Raw genomic sequence first — 24,562 nt, 5'->3', positions numbered from 1 at the left:
TCGCCCCCCCCCCATGCATAACAGCACGGGGGCAACTCGCCCCTGCTGCCCCCCCCCCCCCCCTGTTCCGACGTCCCTGGGGGCATCCACGACATTTGAGCGGTAACCATAATAACACATGGCGGAGAAATGGAGATAAATGAATAATGCAAGTCCCTTGAGTGCTTTCAAGAATCTTTACCGGGCGTTTCATGTCCAGAAATATCCTGAAAACACATTTTAGCCGATTTCACTCTCCTAAAAACACAGTTGAAAAATGAAATATTGATACCCCCTCAGCGTATTCTTGAATGCTTTCCGCAAAAAGACACCACTCTGAAGTATTGAGCAGTTTTCAAATCACGTAGTTTATTCGGAAGCTCTGTACACCGTATGTGTGCCCAGGTAGGCCGGGCCCTTAATAACTCGAAGTCAAAAGAACTTACGATAATTTTTTTTTCATGTACTTTAAATAATATCATGGTATCCAATAAAGCGTTTCAAAATTTTAAACAATGCCTATATCACAAATGCAATCGCAACATTAAAAAAAAATGTCATCGGTATCGACATTATAACACAATGCAAAGCTGTAAATAGTCACAACATAAAACTTGATAATGACCGAGCGAAGGGAAAAATCTTTAGACGTTAATAAGTCAGGCATATTCATTTTTGTTTGACAAATTGCATAATTGTCACGAACGTTTAAGTTCGTGTTCTGTATTTTAACCGCTAGATAAGGCAAATAAATATACCCTGGTAGCCGCATTTTTTTTTCCTTCGAATTAAAAAAAAAGTGTAAAACATTGTTCAACAAGTTGAAAAAGTACATAATTTTAATGAAACGAAACAATTATTTTGTATAGTTACCTACGAAGGAACGACGGTGGAATTAGAAGAAAATTAAAAAATTCCAACACGTTCACACGTGGCGGGCGCGACATGGCCCCGTGTTGCACGCAGGCGGGCGTTCAGTCGGCACTTCGGGGGTTACCCGAAGAGGAAGAGGTAGAGGGAGAGGGAGAGGGAGAGGGAGAGGGAGAGGGAGAGGGAGAGGGAGAGGGAGAGGGAGAGGGAGAGGGAGAGGGAGAGGGAGAGGGAGAGGGAGAGGGAGAGGGAGAGGGAGAGGGAGAGGGAGAGGGAGAGAGACAGAGACAGAGACAGAGACAGAGACAGAAAGAGAGACGGGGAGAGACAGCCGCGAACCTCCGGCTGCTGACAGGACAGAGTGGCCACTTTATAACGGCAGCGCGGTCAAGTGCCATGCCCTCCCCCCTCCCGCTAAGGCTTACCCCTTCTCCACCCTCTCCCAGCCTGAAGCTCAAACATGCAGCTATCTCCACCACACAGAGATGCCAACTGGCCGAAAAAATTTTCACCCCCGAAGCCTATTTTAAAATCCCCCCAAAATTCAGATTAAAATACCCTAACTTCGAACGTGATAATATTTTTAATCAATCTATACAGTTTCATTTTGTGATATGTTATTTATTGTTTAGCACAATCGATTAATTATTTACAATTTTTAAAATCTATTCAATTAAATTACCTGCATTTTTTTGATAAGAAAGTTTTGAACAAAAAGGTTCAATTAAAAATAGCACATAAGATATTAAAAAAAGTTCACTTGTTTATTGTTTGTGTGTCAGTACGTGGGATGAATAAAAAAATAAAAATAATACAGCAATTGAATCATACTACTTTTTGTCATATTTATTTTTATTGTGTCGCTACTGTCTAGCTAGTTAAGTTGGAGACCATGGGGAACACAGAACTCCATAGAAGTGTCGATTTTACATTAATTAGAAGGAAATAAACCTGTGTCAAAAAAATTATTTTATATTATACCTAAAAACTACCCTAAAAATATCCCCCCCCCCCCATAAAATCCCATTTTTTAAATTTTCCTCCACATTTGGGTGAAAACCCTCAAGTTGGCATCACTGCCACCCACACAGTAGACAGGTCAAAGAGCGCGCTTTTTCTGCAGACTGTCTCACGCTTCCATTGTGTGCAGAAAAAAAAGGCACCCAATGTTGCCAGATGATTAACAAAAAGTAAGAGAGAGAGAGAGAGAGAGAGAGAGAGAGAGAGAGAGAGAGAGAGAAAGAAAGAGAGAGAATACAATTTTCTAATAATGATTCATTAACAATAAACAAATCTTACTGTTGAAATACTCAAACTATAAAATAACAGTGCGTGTTACTATTTCTTCAAACAATTCTGCCATTCGGAACACGCCACATCTCTCAAAGAAAAATGAAATGCATAACAGGTAGCGCTATCTATGCGGGAAATGCAGGGACTGTCTCAACAGCGCTCTCCACGCTGCTGGTTCAACAATGAATAACGTGAGCGAACTGGTAGCAATAATATAAAATTCAAGGCATTCACAGCTGACTGTATTGGATACCTATATGCCTATATCTAATTTCTCAAACAAGCGCATGCGCACACTCTCTGTCTTATTCTTTGTTTCATTTATCTCTATCGATTTTTTTTTGACGGGGGACTAATCATCGCACAAATAGGAGACCGAAAATTAGCCCATCAACATGTACAGCATAGTGCTCTCTTTATATCTCTTTGGCCAATTACCTTTCGCGTCAGAAACGTAACAAAACAATGTTTCACGAAAACGTTGCATTGAAATTTAACTTTCATCGCGCCCAAAAAAGTTTCACTTTAAAAAAGGTTTGCTGTAAAAAGTACATTTTTAGAGTAATTTGCACTCAACATCATAACACCACCTAAAAAAAGACACTTAAAATTAAATTATTTAGAAAGCAGACCAAAGGATACGCAATGAAATATCGAGACAACTCGTCCTGAAGTTCTATCTCGCCTTGAAGCCGTGGTATCTTCACTCCGAGGAATACGTCAGGCAGGGGCTGGAACACAACAGTAAGAATGTTTCAACGCAACCAACCACCTCGAACAACAGGTCAGTATTCCAAGACACAGAAATAAGGGTTTCGGTGTTTAATATGCTACACCTGTTATCTAACCGTATTCCTAGTGCACGATACGACACGACGGCGGGGACGCACCACAACGCCGAAATGCCACAAGGCCGAAATGCCAAATTGACCACAACGCCGACAGCTAGAAAACTGCTGTGTACCACAACGCCGTATTACCACAACGCCGAAATACACTAACGCCGAAAAATGTCATTGCAGGACTGCCGCAAAGGTTAGGTTAGGTTAGGTTAGGTTAGACTAGGTTAGGTTAGGCTATGTTAGGTTAGACTAGGCTAGGCTAGGTTAAGTTATATTACGCTAGGTTAGATTAGGTTAGGTAAGGTTAGGTTTGATTGTGGTATTTCGGCGTTAAGGTACATTTAAGAAACACACACAAATTCATTCCGTTGTTATTTCTTCGTTGTCGTACACAGCAGTTTTCTAGCTGTCGGCGTTGTGGTCAATTTTGACATTCGGCGTTATGGTATTTCGGCGTTGTGGTAACGACCCGGACATGGCCATGCCCTTATTTTAGGGAAAATTTTAGTGTTCTATCGGTCGCCGATCTGTTGCCCAAATTCCGCGCATGCGCAGAGCCCACATTTTAGTTGATTTCGTCCAGATGTGGGACCCGCGTCTGGCGCCACTGACTCGTACATAGTCACTTTCGTGAATATCTGGGGACGTACCAAAGGTATTGGCGTGCCAAATGTAACTTTATGGCAGTAAACTATCATTCAATACATTAAGGTACATTTTAATGGTCTTATAAATAAATAATCGCAAATTAAAAAGTACTTGAGAAATTACAATTTTCAGTCATGTGACGGTGTTGCTAACTCCAGGATTTTGTTGTTGTTGTAACAATTGTATCGATGGTTGCGAAACTTCCGTTAGAATGCTTTGAAATAAGTTTATAGCCTCACGCAGGGTACCGTTTATTGAAACTGTAGCCTATTTGTTTTCTTACTGGGATTAAGTTTGGACATGTTCTGGAATACGGCCCGTGAGTTAGTTTACGGTTGTATCCCAACAAGGCAGTGCTTATTCGCTACCCTAGCCGCCCTAAGGGCGGTATCCTAAGACGTTCGGGTAATGTAGCGAATAAGCACTGCCATGTTTGGTGGGATACAACCGTAAACTAACTCGCGGGCTGCATTCAAAACGATTTCCAGTAAGGGACCAGATCGGTTGCTGTTTTAATAAACGGTGCCCTGCGCGAGGCTAGAAACAGTTTTACATAGCGGATCGAGCACGCTACTACTTGGCGTGATTCTAGGGAAGAATACAATTCACTCGTCCTTCTGGACATACCCGAAAACTCACGTTGGCAAACCTTTTCACAGACGAGAGAGCCATACCCGAAGTTCCCCGAAGTTCATGCTCGCTTTTTTTTCCGTACCAGAACAGGTGTATTTATTCGGGGGAAACCGTTTACATGATTTCACAGTATCTTTAATATAGCTATCCTAACCAAATCAACCGTCTACAATGTTTTAAAGTATTTATAATGTAGCTAACCTAACCTTTTACAATGAACAAAAAAAAACGAAGATGCACGATCGGGCGTTTGGCTCTCTCGTCTGTGAAAAGAAGGCTTCCCGTAGTTCGGAGACCAAACGGCATGGACTAGACTTCGCGTGCGATATTGGAGAAGTTAAACTTCGGGTGAAATTGGGCGGAAAATAAGAAGTCTCGTTACGTCCATGTTCACTTGATTTCACCCCCCACGTGTCGGTTGAAAGGCTTTCTCTGAGACTGAGCGAGCCATTTTCTGTGAGAATTTCGATAATTTGCAGGCAATTTCGTGTTTAAATCATTTCAATGCAGTTATTGCATATTCCTTTGGACGTATTATGTACATCGTATTTTTTTTCCTCCCAGGGAAGGATTTGCACAAGATAGGGAAATGCCGTGTGTTACTTGCAACAAAAAAAATTATTCGAATAAAACAATTTTGTTCGTAAAACACATTTTCGAAAAAAAAAAAAATTGTCACAAAAAAATTCCAGCCTGTAGTTACTGTAAGCATGGTCAGACAAGCATTGTATTATTCACGTAAACAGTGGCCAGAAGATCCACAACCATGTAAAATGTCCAAACGGTAATGGGTAGCTACATTGCAATATGGCAAATAACTGTTACATGTTTTTAACATTTTACAGATTATGCGAACTACGTGTACTTATCCTACAAAATTAATGCTAATGTAATACACAAAAAGATTCACGATGACACAAAAAAAATATTATTCTGAGAAACTGCAAAAAATAAAAAATAAAAAAACACACATTTCTAGAGAATTTTAAGAGAATTTATGCTTATTCTATTGTGCAATTTTAAAAAGAAAATATTGAAATATATTTCGTTTAAAGATTTTGTTGATATAGAGGTTTTTCTAATGTGATTTTATAATTTTACAGCCAATTTTTTTTCATATTTGTTTATAAATTATTTTTGGTTTCAAGCCCTTATTTTATAAATAAAACAAGTGTTTGCAATTTTTTTTAAACTATACACTGTATTAATTACTTCAGTACATTTAGGTCTTCATATTAAAAACTCTGTCAAGTCGTGCAGAACTTTTTTTATATATATTTTCGTCACTCATGCAAGATGTGACCTTTTCTATCCTATCCTCTTAAAATATAATTTTTGTTATGTTTAACAATTATTTTCGTGTTATACACTTTTATAATTCCGTATCCCTTGATTTTAATTTATCATTTCCACTAGCCTACTTGTGGCTCGAAACATAATAGTTAACCTCTATATTCGTGTTATACACTGCCAAGAAAATAATTTTTTTGAATGGAACATGCTTGGATGGACAAAAAGAGCTCCTCATTGTTGAAACAACTTAATTACATTTAGCTACTAAACCTAGCTGGTAAATGCCACAGAAAATACCGTGCAATGAACGAAAAATAATTCGCCTGAGATGTGCAGCATTGCAAATACACTTATATAAATAAAATGCAATTGTAACATTAAGTTTTCGTACGCAGGATACTATTTCGGGCAGGCTTTTCTTCCAGGAGAACACAGATGTTCATTCAGGATGTAAGCGCTACTTTTAACGGTAGCAACAAACCACGAAGAGAAAAAAAAATGCTAGGTTCGTTCCGGGATATGACATTTTATTTTCATTACATTTGAACTACATGTTCAACAACCATCAATTTATACAAAACTGGTTTGATCTTTTTGAGAAAAAAAGTGCTTGATTAAAAAAAAAAAAAAATTTATTAGGAAAAATTATTTTACGTGAACCTATTAAAAGATTTTACGAAATAATTGAGAAAACAAAAAACATCAAAACTACAATAATAATTATTGTATTACCAATCCACCAGTTTAATTATCATTGCCAAATTATGATGCTCAGTTTCAGTAATGCCCACGACGTGAAAGGAAACAGAAAAAAAAAAGCGAAAAATTTGTTGCGTCCGCGAATTTTGTCGCGCAGATGTCAAATAAGTGTCGAGTGCGATTGGTTAAAATAATATTTTATTCACGTTACGCTATTGCGAATCCAGCGTAACAACCAGTCGTTTGGCAGCCATGAAACAAGAACGAAAGTTCTAAGTCTTAACACTTCAGCAAATTGAAAATTTTAGTTAATTTTTTTGGTCTTTATAAGGGATTGGTCGCATGCGCCATCTTGGTTAGTTTATTTTCTTGTTATTGCTGTTTTTTGAGGGCTTTTCCTGTAAATATTGTGCCGTGTATTAGGGATTTAGGCACGTTATTTAAAATTTTGTAAGCTTAAATATTTTTGGAAATATTTTTTTTTTCTCTCATCTTATTTTCTTTACGGCCAGGCCCTCAGCCTCTGTTCTCAGAGGCGAGCTGAATTTCTTTCCCAGCCTCATGCTAGGCTAGCATTCTGGCTAATATTTCTCCCGCCTCCAGGCACGTCGAGGGCCGGTAACTTTATTTCTTCGCGTGACCTCTTTTGCCTAGACCAGCTTGTGAAGCAGTGCTGAGCCCTGCTAACTCTGTCACGAATCGGTATAAGGTTCACTAGCAGCAAGACACGACAGGAGGATCCCGTGGGCCTTGCGTCCCACAGACCATGCGTTTTTTGGAAGCCATCCCCCTCCTGCTCAACCACCCTTTCTTCTCAGAAGAGAAGCTAGGAGCGACGACCGCACGGGTACGTTAACCGAAGTCAAGGCCATCTCAGGCTTGACAGCCGCAGTTACGATTCTGGACTTTAACGACATCTAGTGACGGCTGAGTTCACTAACGCCACTTGTGGGCGTCGGCAGCACCGACACCAGCGCTCGCGCGGAGGTAACGACAACCTCTCTCCCCCTTATGTCTCAGGCCGCTAGGTGGCACCTCTGGTTACTCCATTACCCCCTAGATTGACACTCTGGTCGGTCACTAGTCGATTTATTAGTACTTCCTCTCGCCAGCAAAAGATAGCGCCTCAGTCGCGCAGTCACTCCAGTAAGATCTAATTTTTTTATGCCGGACACCTTCGGGTGGACTCGGTAGTTTTCGGCTCAGAGCCTAACCCCCCCCCCCCCCTCTCTAGAGACACCGCGCTTATGATATTCTGGTGATACCCCGCGCTGAACTTACTTCGGTGCGCGTCTCCTGACTGACTGGTACAGTTTGTAATTGCGATCTTCGGCGAATCATCGACATCGCATCGTATATTATGTAGTCTGCTCAGACTAGAGGGATGAAGTCCCTATCCAAAATTAATATTAACCAGTCAGTAGTTTAGTTGAAAGTAGAGAACCTTAGTATTTTTTTATATTTTTTTTAATTAATTTTGATGACTTCCGTGGCTACCGCGAATCGTGGTTCGGGTTTTCGGAGACGAGACGCCCTCTCCTGAGCGCCAGGACCAACACCCTGTTTTGGTAAGTCTTGACGTCATCCCCCCCTTTATTTCCCTCTATTGGCCTTTTGCGCCATTTAAGTATACTGTCTGGAAACAGGTCTAATTCTTTGGAATTTGGACTTCTGTTTCAGACAGGGTTCCAAGTTTGGGGCAGCCAAAATCCTCTGCCAGAACCTCTGGAGTCGGTTCCTGAGGAGAACCCACCATCTTTAGGCCTACTACCTCGATCACCGTCTACCTACAGCCCCGGGTGATACCCGCATAATTCTATTATTCTATTCACGAACTCAAAGAAAAATAGTATAACCCAGTTAAGACAGCGGACAGTAAAAGCAAGTCGAGGAGAAGAAATTTATATTATGTTTTGCAAGGACTATATGTACAACCCTTAAAGTTACCAATGTTGATTTCATTAATGTTCTTAAGTATTGTAATTTTTGTTAAACATTCAGGGCCGGCCCGATAGTAAATAAGTTCAATTAATATAATAAGAGTAAATGTGAGGAATTTAAATAAGATCACTTATCAATGAAAAACAGATGCTACTAAGGAAAATCTAATCTATAAAAAAGAAAGAACAATGATTAATAAAATAAGGAAGTCTATAGACGTAACAGTTGTTTTTATTTATTTAATAAATAATAACGATCCTTTTTCTCCCAAGTGTTCGTATGGAGTCTCTAAATTTTCTTTGTTTACTCCTAGTGTCGTCTCTGTTGTTGACTTTTATCGCTATCAATTGAGGGCCCCAGTATTCAGAGTTTCCAAATCTTTTTATCTAATTACTTAATTATTCTTCAAGACACTTGGGGTATTACAATATATCACGTGAGATCTACTGCATTTTATTATTTTGTGGCCATACATTTACTTACTTTCATCCAAGTAGTTGAAATGTGCCTAGGGCACTCGTTTGAAAATGATGAATATAACCAACACTTTCATTTAATATACACGAAATGTTTATTAAAAAATTAATTCATATTAATATTTTGCAAATTACAATCATTTCTGACACATTTATGAAATGATAAAAAAATATTTGACAAAAATTGTGTTTCGTGAAGAACCTTTTGAAAAAACTACAAAGCGTGTTAATTGTCCCTGGACATTCAATAATATTCCTTGCTGTGGATTCGATTCAATATATGGATGGTGACCATATTAACAGTGCTCAATTGAATGGAGTTCGCAAAAAACATTAGCATGCTACAGTTTAAAACGTGCCTTGACGTCTGTTAGCGATCAATTTAATACTATCATTAGCACTGTAAAACTGTCATAGCAAGTGGTTGGTAGATTCATATTAGCAAGATGAGGCCAACAACTTGAATTATATTAAACAGATATACGTGGCCAAAACGTGGCAAACTAAGCCACACCTCGCTACTTTACTACTGAAAAATGCTGAAACTATCGGCCTCGTCAAAACATGACGCTACGCCCCCATGCATAATTATCTTTGCGCCACGGACTCTGCAGAAATGCTAGGAGGAACAGGTTAGCAAAGAGCAATGAAAATGCTACACTGTAAGCGCCTGAACACAGAATTCATACAGAGTTTCTGAGTCAGTCAGTGATGAGCATGTGATGAGCATATTTTATATAATAAACTAGCAACTGCCCGGCAGGCGTTGCAATTACCTGCTGTCAGTGCACAATCTGCATGCAGAACATTATTTCACGCACGGGAATGGGGAAAAGCAGTGGACATAACTGTAAAACTGTAAAAACATTCATTCTACAAAAGAGTTAATTTTGTCGATTTTATCCGGTTATAGATATATAAAATTGCTATAGCTTACAGAAAAACGTGTGTTTATTGGTAAAAAAATGGGTGCGTGTACTTAGGTACGTGCGTGAGAAGTTATATTTATTTGGCATCATTAAAAAATATTTTTTAATTGCATGCAAATAATTCTCCATGGTAGCGTTATTCTCCATGGTAGCGTTAAACGTTTAAGGCAACCTTGTTGGAAGTCGCATTAGAAGTATAACTTCAAAAAAAAAGTTTTAACTCAATTTTGTAACAGCAGTAAGCTTTCAAAGGTTCCCGCCACGTTTCTAGAGCTACAACAGCACCAATTTAAAATCGCTAATATTTCATCACGTTGGAAGGAAGGCGAGTTTTCCCCGAGTCTGTCCCAGCCGCACTTTCACAGGCGAATTCCGTCGGTACCAGGGAAACAGAAAGTTGCAAGAGGTGTGTGTGAGTGAGAGAGAGTGAGAAATAGAACCAAGTGAATGAGAAAGTGTGACAGAGAGTAATTTGTGTGTGTGTGTGTGTGTGAGAGAGAGAGAGAGAGAGAGAGAGAGAGAGAGAGAGAGAGAGAGAGAGACAGCATGCGTGCTAGAAGTCCTTAAGAAATAACGAAGAACTTGTCTAGCTAATGAGTGGCGACAGAAATAATTGCTTGCAGACTAAAAGGGCTCTAAGCGTATGTTACCTCACCACCTAGCTTCGATACAATTTTTTTTAAAAAATAATGATAAAAGATGATTCACGAGGAGTTACCACCACTCACACGGCTTATTCCTCACATCATTTGGAGTAAAACATGTACCTTAAATGTGGGTCCTATTTACAATATTGACAGGGTAGTTAAATTTGCATTTAACACATACTGTTCTTTATGACCAATTGGAAGGCAATGAGATACAAAACGTAAAATTCAATTTACTAAATGCTCAACCAATTAATTGTAACACTTCTCTGAACCCAGCAGCTCAATTTAGAAAAAAAATTCTGACCTTACTGCTGCCACGAAAGACATCACATGACCGACAGAATAAAAATTTTATACTTCCCTCTCTTATCTCATCATACACATGACACGGAACTCTTTTAATCGCACACACACACAGGAATATTACACACACCTACAGTGTGTCAGGAACACACAGTGTGTTTGTAATAGGCAGTAGTTATTAATCCATGATAACATGACTTTCTTAAGACGGAATAATAAACTGCACAGGATTTAAGAAATCTAAATTATTGTTTTCCTTCTTAGTGCAACCTGGATTCAATAATAAATTCATGTTTTTTAATCAGAAACATTAAAAAACTATATCAAATTTATTTTTAAGTTTTAAGAATAACTGTAATTATTGCAAAAGTGAAAATGTAATTCATAATCTCCATTAAATAGCTGCCTGGAAAATAACACACACTCTTCATGCAAATACCAGATTTCAAATTTATGAGAACCAAGTAAAAAGTTGCATACTTGGAGGACCTTTTACTTTAAGGCGATTGGTGCACGGTAAAAAACGGTCACAGGCCCGAAAACAATTAATTTTGTATCATATGATCACTAAAGAGTCTAGATGCCTATGTGGGTGACCGTTACTATGTAGGGAGGTCAGGAGCTTAGTTCCAGCTCGTCAGTGGCGAGATGGCCTTCATACGGGAAGGGTGTCGCTGGTGGTCGCTCTGCGGCCTGCCATCTAGCGGGAACTAACAAAACCTCGAAGGTTGTATCTCGCTCTCCCTCTAACACACAGCCGATAAGGTTCTATCGTGCCCGAAGGAGGGGAAGGTTTATCAGGTTTCTCTTTCACTCATCCTTCGCCATGGGGAGGCGGAATGGATTATTTTTTGTCCGCAACTGCGCAGACGTCATGTGGCCACTCCCGCACTCTTCTCACTCAACTCGCTCATTCTCTCACACTATTTCAATAAATCTTTTCAAATCTTCTACATCAATACTTTAAACCATTGCGCTTCCTACGGATTAATTATATTTCATGCAAGTGCCCGAATTCAGCTGCAAAAAAATAAAACACGTAGTCAATTTTTTTCTTCAAAAACCTTCCCAAACACTGTGTGTTAAAAAACATTCTGAAAGCCCATTTTTCTAGATAAATGGAAATTCTAAATCACCTACGCCACAAGGAAACATTGTGCTTTAATATTATGTAAAGAAAACACCTCTTAGTTTTATAGTTATGTAAAGGTGGTGTGATATGTTTTAGATGTCGCACCATCTTATCATCCATGTAGAAGAGTTACCAGAAAAGCTAACAAGACTATTGCCATGGAAATGTAAATATGGTTAAGGAAATATTTTTCAAATGTTTGTAAACAGTAAACAACATATAAAAAATCTTATAACTGTAAAATTAAAATACAAACAACCCTATAGAAAATTTTATTTCAATATGAAAAAGTCTACAATAATGTTTACAAGAAACTAAATTGCAATAGCAATACAAAAATATCGCAATTTTGTTACATTGTTAATATATATATTATTTTTAATAAAGGCAATAAAAATGACATACTCAATATTTGGAATACAATAAATACCTTAAGCCCTACATAATTGCTGCGATATTCACAATAAATGTTTTTCTTAAATATAGTAATTAAAAAACATCGTAAATAAATTATGAACATACATATTATGGTGAAGAAAAGTGGACACTATCACACTGAAAAATCTTAGAGGGTAGTTTTCCTCATCTTATATCTTTCTTTGCGTTTTTGGTCTTGTTCGTTAAAATATTTCATGTTCAAATACTTGATACGCATATACGTTCTTGTCCTGACAAAACAGTATATAACTTCTTCTGGATATTTATTTTCAGTAGTTCCGCAAATAATTTTAGTCAGTGATTCAAAAATCCGCTCTTTTTTGCACAAATTGTTGCCATGAATATTATCAAAACACATTTCAGCGATCTTTATTAATTCAAAAAATTCATTAGTGGGACATTTTAAGTTACGCTTTGATTGTACATGTATCCAGCTATCGTCCTCCGAATTGAAATCCGTAGTACCAAGGTCAGGATATTTATTTCTGAAACGGTGAGCTATATAGCCAGAAACATATTTCAGCCCTTCAAGAGAAATTTCGTCACTTGAAAGGGGCCTGGCCTCTAAATCTAAGTCTATTTCTTCCATGTCAGCAAGATCTATTTCATTTAAAGGTGATTTCTCTTGAAATGTCTTTGTAAAATACATTTCCTTGCACAAAAGTAGTTCTGTAATTTCATTCTGATAAGCACTGTCCTGTTCCATTTCATTTGACGAAAAATCACTTACCAAACACATTTCGTCTGTCTTCTCATCCGTGTTTTTCCGTTCAGCAAAAACTGCTGCAGAATGTTTTCACAATATGTAGTTTATAATTCTGTATTTAAAGTAAATGGGCGACAGATGCGTATTTTATTACATGCTTTATATTAGCTTCACCTGTATGTTTGTTTGTCTGTCCGTCTGTAACACTTTCGACTAAGAGTGAGTGCCTCATCACCGTAAAATGTCCCACCAACTTCATCACGTTCGTTAGCCGAGCGGTCTAAGGCGCGCGACTTCTGAGACATCAGCTTACGGATTCAGTGATCGTGGGTTCTACTCCCGGCCATGCCGAAAAAAAAAAATGTTTTTTTTTTTTTTTTTCTGGTAAATTCTAAGATTATATCCATACATCTAACTGTAAATGATTCGGAGTGACTTTACAATTTCTTTGTGACGTTGCAACTCCAAATAGTTATCTCAGATGGTAATAGGTAGTGTCGGTAACTCATTTCCCTATAATAATTATACATAAATATAGTTTAAAAAAAACATGCTTTTAAAGAATATCAAACTAAAAAGTTAAAAATAAATATCGTTTAAAAAACAAAAAAAAAACATGCTTTTAAAGAACACAGGGTGTAGTTAGTAGGCCCTAATTGTCTTCTTAATTTGAATGTCAAGTGTGAAAATTAATTTATATTACTTTCAGATCCCGACAGACGTTGTTCAGCCAGTTTATAGTTATTTACCTGGTCTGTATGTAATTTAGACTTTATAAAGCAATATAGAAACTAGATGAAAAATAAGAGATTACTAATATTGAAAAGATTCAATTATCAAGCTAATGCTCGGCCTGCATTCCAATGCCTCATTCAGTTTTGTTTTGTAATATGTTTTAAGTAGTTCCACATATACAAATCATCTATCCATATCTCTATATATATTTATATCTATCTACACCTATATACATCTAAGTATCTCTCTATCTCTATTTATCTCTTTTTTTTATCTACATATATACTTCCCACTATCTCTATATCTTCTATATATATATATGTCACTATATAGCTCTATACATCTATAGGTATATCTCTTTATCTAACCCATTTCATTCTCTATACCTCGCTCTATCTCAACTTATCTCTTCGTCTCTATCTCACTCTATATGTCTCTTTTTTATATTTAAATAAATTGTTTCATGCGTGCGCACTTATACAACAAAAACAGACGAAGTGGCCCTATATAAAATGAAATAAACACATTTTTGACACGATTCGTGCTCCAACTATTGAAAAATAGTTATACCGTCTCAGTAACCTTCATGGGCATGCGTATAACAAATCACCAAAATTTCATCGCAATCGGATGTGCATACGGCACAAACAAACGAAAATTAAAGACATGACAAACGCATCGAACGAAGGTGCGTTTAAAATTCAAGGCAACTCTATCTATTGACGAAGTTAAGAACAAAACTGTCATTAGCGCCTTTATTTTGCTAGCCGCTGTGAGCTCCACTAAGCGGGCTGGTCTCACCAAGGAGAAAAATATTAATTTGCCAGACCTTACTATGTGTATGATTGTGTGTCAGACATAGAGAAATGGCACTCACTCACTATTTGTATGTCTATGACCTATGATTATTTCTGTTATAAAATGAAATTATCACTTTTTCACTCCCTTAGGGATGGAATTTCATATTAATATGGGGTCTATGTGTTAATCCAGGTTATAAGCTAGCTGTAGGCCAAATTTCATTCAAATCCATTCAGAAGATTTTACGTGAAAGAGTAAAAAACATCCATCCATCCATACTTACAAACTTTCGCGTTTATAATATTAGTAGGATGTGCTCAGTTCATTCTTTCACATGTAAAAATTATAGTGTTATAGGTGAATTGATTGTACAATGAAAAACAAACTAAATATCAAACAATATCATGCATTATAAAATCCATTTTCTCAAAGAAACATGAAATAAAGTGCAACATTTTCACTTCTTACCTTCTTAATTTTCAGTTTAGGTTCCTCATCTTCATCAGCTGAAGAATAATCTAACTTCCTTTTCCTCACAATAGGCTTCTTTTCATTATCACTTTCATCATTATCATCATCACCATAATTGCTTCTGTTACCATCAGTCTTGTTTTGTGGTTTTTCTTTTTTCTTATGAGTGGAATATGAAGTTTTATTGGAAACCGTTGTCTGGAAAAAAAATTATATGTTTATAGGTTATTTTAAAAAAAAATAATAATCTTAGCTATACATGTATGTACAAAAAGACACTTTTTTTGTGTTTATACAAAACTACAATTTTATTCCAAATTGATGACATTTTGCACACTTGACCTTCTAAATAAGAGGAAGGTCAAAGTCTATATCTGATTTTGAAGGGTAAAAAAAAGAAGAAATCAAACGCTTACATAAAATTACGAAAAACCATCTATCATTCTTTCCCACCTTTTAAAGAAATAACGAACACTTGATGTTCCAAATGTACTATGAAAATATCTATCCACATTTCTCTTTCCTAACCCTTAATCTTTTACCTGCCATGGCACATTTAGATTTATCTTCTGTGGCTACCAGTAGATGTAATGTCTTAATATAAAAAAAAATTAATATATAAATATTAATTGTCAAAATTACAACAATTTTAAATTTTGAATTAATAAATACTGCATGTACGTATAAAACATAATTATATTTTGAACCTAAAATTAATTTCAGTTGAATACAATGGTCTGAAAATAACTTTTTAATGTGCATAATAAATAAAAATTTGTAACTCATACTTCAATATTAAAATCAAAGAGAAACCATTTATTGAATAAATTAAAACAGAAAAAAATAATTTTCACAGTGAAAACTGACATTTTAAGTATTTTAAATGCACAGTTGTTAACTACATGAAATTTATCTGTTATCACTCCCCCAAAATAGTTTTTGTCACTTTTTAAAACTTACGGTTGAAATAAATAGAATTGGTACATTTTAGCTAAAATTATTAATTTGCCTATTTTACATCCAAATTTTAAACCATACTTCCAGCTTAAAGTGTTTTAAAACTTCAAAATTTAATTTTTACATGCAAAAATAACTAGTCTATATGCACCTTTTTAATACTATTGTAATGCAGATTTCATAGTAGATTTTTTTCCATATTGGTAATAGTTCCTATAAATATAATACATAGTATTTATCTACTTACTTACCTCGCTTTTTTCTGATACATTTTTACTTGTCGTACCAGCTTTGCTAGGCGATGTCTCATTGCTGCCTACATTGTCATCACATTTGTTACTAAATCCAGGTGGGATGGCAAAATCAGCAGTGTCTTTAGACTTTTTGAACAGAGCCTAAAACAACAGAATATTTTAATCAATTAGAAATAACATGTTTTAAAGAGAAAAGTAAATCATAAATTTTTATGACATGTGCATTTTACATTACACTATTTGTCTTCATGTTGATCTGTCACTTTAGCCTAGACTTTCAACAAAGTCCTCATTACACATAGACTCAAAAGCAGCAAAGTACATAAAGATGGACTTATAATATTATCAGAATTATTTCTCGCCTTTCTAAGATTTTCAGGATTAAAAACTTTTATCCCAGGATTCAGGATTGGGTATTGCACTGTTCCTTCAATGCCTTACTCTTATTGAGCAAATATTCTAAATTTAAAATATCAAAATGAATAATTCATTATGCATATTTGATTTGATTTCAAATACTTAAAATTAAAAATAATAATACGTAATTTATTATATTTAAAGTGAAGTGAAGATGTTGCATATCACCAATTTAATTATTGACATAAAAGTTAAATTGGGTCTCACACCATGTTGAATTTTTTAATTTTTTTCTTTATAGGTTATATTTAAGGGCTTAAACTGAAACACAAACATGATACCTCTCTTGCATACATTTATCTATCACAGTTTCTGGCCCCAGCCAAGGAATATAGCAAAGACGGTATTCGATCGAATCAATCAATATATTATAGCATTATAGGTAAAAAATTTTAATGATTTTGGGAATTTTTTCTGAATTTGTAGGTTAATAATTGCATATTTTCAACATGGTTGCAAATATGGTCGACAATATGGCAGATTCTATGACATCTGATGGTCTGGTAACTCATACTACTGCACTCTAGCAACTAAAAAATAAACCAATATGTCAGCAGTGAACTCTGGCAGGCAAAAATAAGATGGCAGATCTAACATGGCAGAATTTTTAGAATCCAGGATGGCGGAACATTCTATAAAACAAAATGACGGATCCAAGATAGTAATCATGACATCATACTTGTGGTCGTAGTATAATTATATTCACCAAGTGTAATATATTGGTTGTAAAAAGTCACACAAGTAATGACAATTATAAACACAAAAAATTTGCTGATTGCAAAGTGTCCCACTATTTAAACTTTAACCATTCTTTTTTATTGCTATGGATATATAGCTAGTCATATCAGGCCCATTTATATCTTTAAACTCAGTATTATACATTTGTATTATACAAAATAAACTCTTAAAGGATCAGTCTCACACATGTTAATACAGTAGTATGACACTATGACACCCAGTTCAAATTCTGCTAAGAGTAATTTTTCCTTATTGAAAAATTTTATGCTTCATATTTACCAAATAAATTTTTTTAATTATGATACAGTTTAGCATCAAAAATGCATTCAAATGCCTCATTTGTTTAATTTTTTACGTTAAAATACAATTGGATATGTTACATGGAACAATTGCTCCCAGAGACATTGTTCCTTATCTCATACCTTCTAGTTTATATTAAAGCTACATAATGCATATTTTCAAAATTAAAAAATACATATATATATTTAGTAATCACACAGTTAAAAATCACAAATATACATTCAACTGCCTACTTTGCTTTATAATTTTTATACTTAAAAATACAACTGGATATGTTACACAAAATAATTGCTCCTGGAAACAATGTTCCTCAAAAATTTATATATATATATATATATATATATATATATATATATATATATATATATATTATATATATATAACTACCTAAATATATTGGATTTTTAATATATATATATATATTTATTAAAAATCCAATATATTTAGGTAGTTATACAGCTTTACATCACAAACACATCCAATTCATTCTTAATTTTAATATTTTATGTTAAAATTCAACTGGATTGCAATATGTAGAGACGAGAGTTTATGGTTTTATTTATAGTACAATTTTGTTTTTAAAACAGGCAATTTCGGAGTTCTTGTTTTTTATGTTTTATAAAATGTGTTTATTCATAAAGATAGCACCCTTTTCAAAAAATATGACACTTACTTGTTCAATGATACCTACTTTACCAAAACAGTGTCATTTTGACCGATGCATGATGCACTTTTACAATACAATAATTTGTAATAAGCATGTCTACATACTGGGAACAATAAAAATAAATCAGGAATTATACGTAATTTTGAAAAATGTACCATTGTCATAATGTAAAAATTAGTTCCTAATAACAGTTGCAACATATATAAAAAAAGCAAAGTTTTTGCATTTTATTAGTGAATACATTTTGTTACTAACTCCAAGCTAAATAATTTACATTCATTGGATTTAAAATATTAAAAGATTAATTTTTTGTAATCTGAGTTGAGTGTGGATTAAATATGCTGATTTATTTCATAATCTTTTGTTAAACTTTGTTGCTTTATGGTGTATTAACTTGCATTCTGTCTGATGTTATATGGTGTGTTGTTGACATGCTTTTCGGTGTTATTTTGGCCTTATCGCAAATCACCATATAATCTTGTCCCAAGCAATAAGGACTGGTTACTCCAGTAACGCCATCCTGATTTTGATTTTCCATGGTTTCCTAAATTGCCTCCAAGTTAATGCTGGGATAGTTTCTTACAATACGCAAGGTCAATTCCTTCTCCAATAACGTGGTCTTTATCGTCTTTCATGACATTGTTGTTCGACATGACATTAAACCCTAATTAAAAATAATAAATAGATACAACATCATTATTAGTTAATAAGATTTTCTCCTGAACATGCTTCATTATTTTTCCCTTTGATCCTCAAAGAAACAAGATTTGACCCATTAATTTTTTTTTGTATTTAAGAGAAAAAATTTCAATTCCTTTGACAAACTTCCAAGCAGAGCTAGCAGAGTTTAAATGTTTGGATTTCAGTGCTTGTTTGAGGAAACACTAAAAATACTTTTATAAAATACAAATGAAAAAGAAAACATTTATTTTGACGAATTAAGGTATCCTGCTATATTGATCCACTTAATTTCACAAGTATTTAAAGTGGAAACATAAAATAAAAAAAGAACAGAAGAAAACTAAACTCACAAAATGGTGCAGTGTGTTGAATTTTTGTACTTTTTTTGTTCTGTATGTTTTTTTTTCTTTTGTGCCCTGTCACCTTTAATTTTTGTATTTTTGATTTAATGGATTTTGTACCTAATTAGTAGTACATCCTCTTTATCTGATATTAAGAAACAGGTAGGTAGGAAAAAACTGCAGAAAGATAAATATATAATACTTCTCCCCCATAATATAAAAATAAAAAAATAACTTATAAATATTTCTGCAATCAAAGAATTTTTTTTTTATTGCGAAGACCAAATACTGGTATGGCCATGTGTAAAAGTATTAAAATACAAAGTTCCTAGTATGTGCAAAAACCATTTTTTGGATCACGCGTGAATGTTTTCACCTCCAGCTCAGGCAGAGATGTAGCGGTCTTCCAGTCCTTGTCCGCCCGTATCTTCGTGACGCGAGGGAAGCGAATGGAGATGCCGTGCGCCGTGTGTACGTCGTGCTTCGTGAACTCCGCTCCCGTGATCTCCCACACTGGCATCGCCTTCGGAAACAAACCACAATCAACGAACGCTCCGTCTGACAGGAAAATCGTGAGTTACCACCAGAGAACGGGAAAAATCTGCGAGTTCATTCCGAGACAGGCTAGAGTTCGAACACGAGTATGCAGCTTTGTCTTGCCTCTTCTGTGACTGGCTGCCTCTGAGCCAGTGAAAACCTTTCAACTAAATAAAGTGCCAAATCACGGGCAACCCAGTTTAGATGTCTGTTACATCACCAACCAATGAACATATGACATTTGACTTAAGTATTCAGAGGACCGAGGAGTCCAGCTCAGAAGTTGTTAAACCTGCCAATTTTTCCAGTCTGCAGCTAATTATTTAGCCTCAAGGTCATAGTGACCAAGTTAACCATTCTGGAGTTTTGTCCTTAATAATATCCTTGTAATTATTTTGAATATTTAATTATATTGTTTAGAAAAGCATTTTAACTATATTTTTACTGGTTTTCACTCTGCTGACTAGATTGTTGCTATTTATGTAAGGGTGATTGTCAATATTTTATTTTATTTAAAAATACTTTGTTTGTATAATATTACATGTTGTATTTCATGGTGTGTTTGGGACTTTTTAGAATGTAGTACAGTGGTTTCTGTGAAAGAAAGAAAGAAAAAGACACGGAAGCGACACCCTGGCGGCACAATTTACTTGACTTGTCTCCAAGAAGTGCGTTGTTGGGACAACCAGCACGAAAGCAAGTGACTGCACAGCAATGCAGTAGAATGTTCTCTGAGCGCAGCCAATAAGAAAAGACTGTGATTTTTCATGTTGTAAATTTTTTAGAAAAAGCCTCAATCCAAATGCCAAGAAACTTCTGCACTGTTGTGTCCTGGTGAGAACTGTGTTGTGATTGGTTGGTGAGGCCACACACCTTGGGTGGTATGTATTTGCGTGTAGCCTTGTCAGTTGTTGTTCGAGTGTTGTGACAACAAGTCGCACCGTTCGGCGAAAGGGCAGAGAATCTAATTCCTGGGAAAGGAGCAGTGTCACAACTAATTTATTATAACTCTAGTTTTTTCCTTTGTTTTGGGACTTAACCAGACTTTGTATGCCCCAGATGTGCAGCGCCGGCCTAGATAATCCGTGAGTCCACCGGGACTTAGTTCTCAAGTTAGTTTGTTCCTACAACGACATCTCTAGGGATAGTATTTCATGAAGACACAGGACTGCGAGTAGCAATCAGAGAGAGAGTGTTTCCCTTTGGACAGACCATGTAAAATACAAATTAGCGAAGTCAGAGGAATAAATTTCAAAATCTATTCAAAACTCTTTTATTTCAACTTAATTAGTATGAGTTTTCAAATAATTTCATAATCACTAACAGAGATTTACACCAGCTACCTGCAACAGTCATTAAGATTTTTTTTAGCATTCTTCTGTACCTGCAAGGAACAGACATCATCTTAACCGAGCATGATTTGTGATGACTTGTCACAAGGCTGCTATGGAAAAATTCATAACTTTCAACTCAAGGGGTTCAACAGATATAGAAGTGAAAGCAGCTGGAGAAACTTTATTTTTATATCTGTACGGCGAGAAAAATGTCCAATTTTCTCTCGATGCAAGGATAAACCGACTACATTTTCAAAAGTCTTTGCAAAAGACTACTGTCAAATTTGAATCCCTTTCACCCAAGCCAGATAACAGAGCTCAGCACTCGTTTGGATGTTATTACCAAGGTACACTTGTATGAGGATCATTAAAATAAACACCAGAATATTGTTATACAGATTCATTGGTAATTTACGAAAATACAAATGACGAGCCTTATTTTTCTATGCAGTTCCTTTCAACAGAAATACATACGCCCCATCAGATAGGAAGATTTTTGATCCCTTCATGAGAAAAAGAAGATGGTTGCCCCAGTAGTTAATTGTGCACGTGCTGTTCGACCGAAACTAATGCCTCCTTTAGCGGACCAAACATACGGTAGTCACATAGGGACAAGTCTAGACAGTACGGTGGGTATTCAAGCAATTGCCGGACGGTGCTTATGGTTTTAATTTTCTACTTTATCAGGACAATTTTGAAAATTCTGGGCCCAATCAAACACTTGGGCTTTGTTCAGAGTAGCGTCACCAAACTGTGCTTGGAGTCTCTTCACAATTTCACTCGGTTTCAAGCCTTCGGTGGTGAGAAAACGAATAATGAGGCATCACACAATTGACTGATGCTGGTACTATCACAGCAACACTGACATGAGGAACAAGAGTGTGAGGGCCGTGTGAACACCTGTCCCCTCTCCATTTTCCCGGCGCACCACGCCACTCACATAACTGCTCGAAATGAATCAACAAAATTTCGGTTTATACATGAATGACCTTCGTAGCTCGGTGATAAATTACTGTCTGAACTATGGGTTGGACACGACAGGATAGGAATTAGCTGCTACCCACTGAAATAACATTGGGAGCAGCCCCTGCAGACATTCCGAAGTTGTTGTCATGTACATCAGAGGCAACAGAGCAGAATTGCACGTACACAACTGTGCAAGGTGTGTGAAGGGCTGTCATGCCTCAATGCGGAACATGAGTAAGAATAAATGCTTATCGTTCCTGAAAACTTTATTTCTGAAATATGACTGAACTAATGGAGATGATTAGTAAAAAAAAAAAAAAAATCGTTTTTTTACTTACACAGTTTCAAGTAACTTACCATAAATTTTAACCATATTTTATTACTAATTCAGTAATTCCATATGTATTATACTTTTTATTACTTACTGTTTTATTTATTCACCAATACATATTAATTTTATTATTAAATTGTACTTCCTTCAGTTAAATTTGGTTTTTCAATAATCTTTTATTGACTCATTTTTTATAATTTAAAAAGTAAAAAAATAATAATAATACCTGTATTTTCATTTGAAAAATAAATACAACTTTTTCTGAGCAAAGATATTTTTTGTTTCTAAACAATCCAGTGGTAAAAATTTCTCAAAAAAATATTCATCACTTGCATAGATTGTACAAAATTTAATTTTTCTATTACAAAATCCTTAATTTCTTCACTCCTCCACAAAAAAAAAACACCCTTTTACACTATCAATTTTTATGGACCCTTTAGATTCTTCATTCTCATGACAAACAAAATGTTTTTGGTAATTTTGCTAAGTTTTTTATAAATTCCATTTTACCTGTATTTGAATGCAAAAAGGGCATTGTGAAAAGGAATCACAAAATTAAATTAAAATACGTAAAGGCAGTAAGTAAGGAATATACCTCTGGGTCCCTTGCCACAAAGTCTGGGATCATTGTCTTGGTACAAAGAAGCCAGTCAGGTACTTTACTTGCGTCTTTGCTGATCTTGACCATATCCAATTCATCCTGAAAACAGAAAATTGTGTTAGCGAAGCACTTCTGATCCAGAGCAGATCTTTTCAAACTAAAAACAAGGCACGGAGGTATGGTTTTATTAGACACAAATAGAAAGGAGCCACAGTGGATGAGTGTTTAACACCAAGATGCCCGGCGAGGTAGAACTCGTAAATGAAGTAAATAAAACATAATAATTTGCCACAAGTAATGTTTCTCCTTTCAAACATTTACAGTATAATCAATGAACAAAACATACATCATGCCCATAGCTCTGCATGCAAAAGACATTTACAGTAGGTAAGATAATTTCTGAGCAAAGAAGAGCAATGGGAAATAAGTTTTTACATTTAACCGTGAGAAGCATGTAATTACTGGGAAATTGCGTACGGAAATGAAGTACCATAAAACAGTAGTGGATGTGAGGTTAAAACCAAAAGTGTGATGAAAGGATGAACAGTGCATTGAAAACTCTAATGTTTAACCCAGGTTTTCCTCAGAATCTAGAACAAAAGTCAGGAATGAAATAATAAACAAGCAAAAAAAAATGTTCAACTTTTAAAGAATCAGTCAACAAACAAATTTTTTATTTTTGTTCAAAATAAAAAGAAAGCATATTTTAATTTTTATAATGTAAAATATTTATTTTGTGTCAAAAATGTTCCCTGAAGTGTTAAACGAACATTCCCAGAGCATTGTTTCTAGTGGCGATACAACCATTTCTTTGATAGCTTCTGTTAAGATAAATATAATGTAATCTTTGTCCAATACAAAGATGGTAAAATCTCTAACTATTAGGAACAAGATTATATGGTGAATTGCTATAAACCCGAAATGACACAGAAAGGCATTTCAATACACCATACCATAAAACACTGAAATGGAAGTTAATACATCATTTTTCACCGAATGCAACTAAAATCATGAAATCAACCTCCAATTTGACAAAAAAATAACTCAAATTACAAAAATTTTAATCTTTTACTGTAGTAAATTAAATTAATGTAATTTATTTTCCATGAAGAGTGTATACAAAAATAAAAACTAAAAATAGATCATTTTCTTGATCATGCATCTCTCTTTTTAGATAAATGAATTTGACAAATTTTACAAATACATAAATTTTGCCTATTTATTTTTATTTTTCCTGAGTAGTTCTAGCTCAGACGTTCTTATTACAAATTATTTTGCTGTAAAAATGCATCAAGTATGAGTAAAAATGTCATGTTTTTGTTGAAGTAAGTATTCAGAAATATTAATTTTCATATTTTTTTTAAATAATACAAAATCTTCTGAATAAAGGCAATGTATAAACATAAGAACTATTACACCACTATCTATTTCTTTTAAAACTAAATAAACTTAAGAAGAAAACTATAAAATCTTATCCCTAGTAATTATATACAATGTTAGTTGCAATCAGAAGGACAAAGAGCTAAAGGACAGACGAAAAGATTTCCGTCTATAAAGCATCCTGATGGAGAGGAAACAATAGAAACATTTCTGCAGAAA

At 35.1% G+C, this 24,562-nt stretch overlaps 1 protein-coding gene across 2 annotated transcripts in view; it reads right to left on the bottom strand.

Moving 5' to 3' along the window:
* Positions 1-24,562, bottom strand: part of LOC134539682 (DNA ligase 3) — a 454,246-nt gene that overhangs the window by 36,981 nt on the left and 392,703 nt on the right. For both annotated transcript variants that reach the window (XM_063381877.1, XM_063381878.1), the window contains 5 exons: positions 22,958-23,062; positions 19,571-19,717; positions 16,048-16,191; positions 14,837-15,037; positions 2,785-2,873 (listed from right to left, as the gene is read on the bottom strand). In XM_063381877.1, the coding sequence (XP_063237947.1) occupies positions 2,785-2,873; positions 14,837-15,037; positions 16,048-16,191; positions 19,571-19,717; positions 22,958-23,062 (686 nt within the window). The remainder of the gene's footprint in view (positions 1-2,784; positions 2,874-14,836; positions 15,038-16,047; positions 16,192-19,570; positions 19,718-22,957; positions 23,063-24,562) is intronic.

This window comes from Bacillus rossius, chromosome 15, assembly GCF_032445375.1.
Source record: "Bacillus rossius redtenbacheri isolate Brsri chromosome 15, Brsri_v3, whole genome shotgun sequence".
In the NCBI taxonomy this organism is placed as follows: domain Eukaryota; kingdom Metazoa; phylum Arthropoda; class Insecta; order Phasmatodea; family Bacillidae; genus Bacillus; species Bacillus rossius.
The sequence above is the reverse complement of the archived record's forward strand: the minus strand, read 5'-3'. Positions and strand labels throughout refer to the sequence as shown.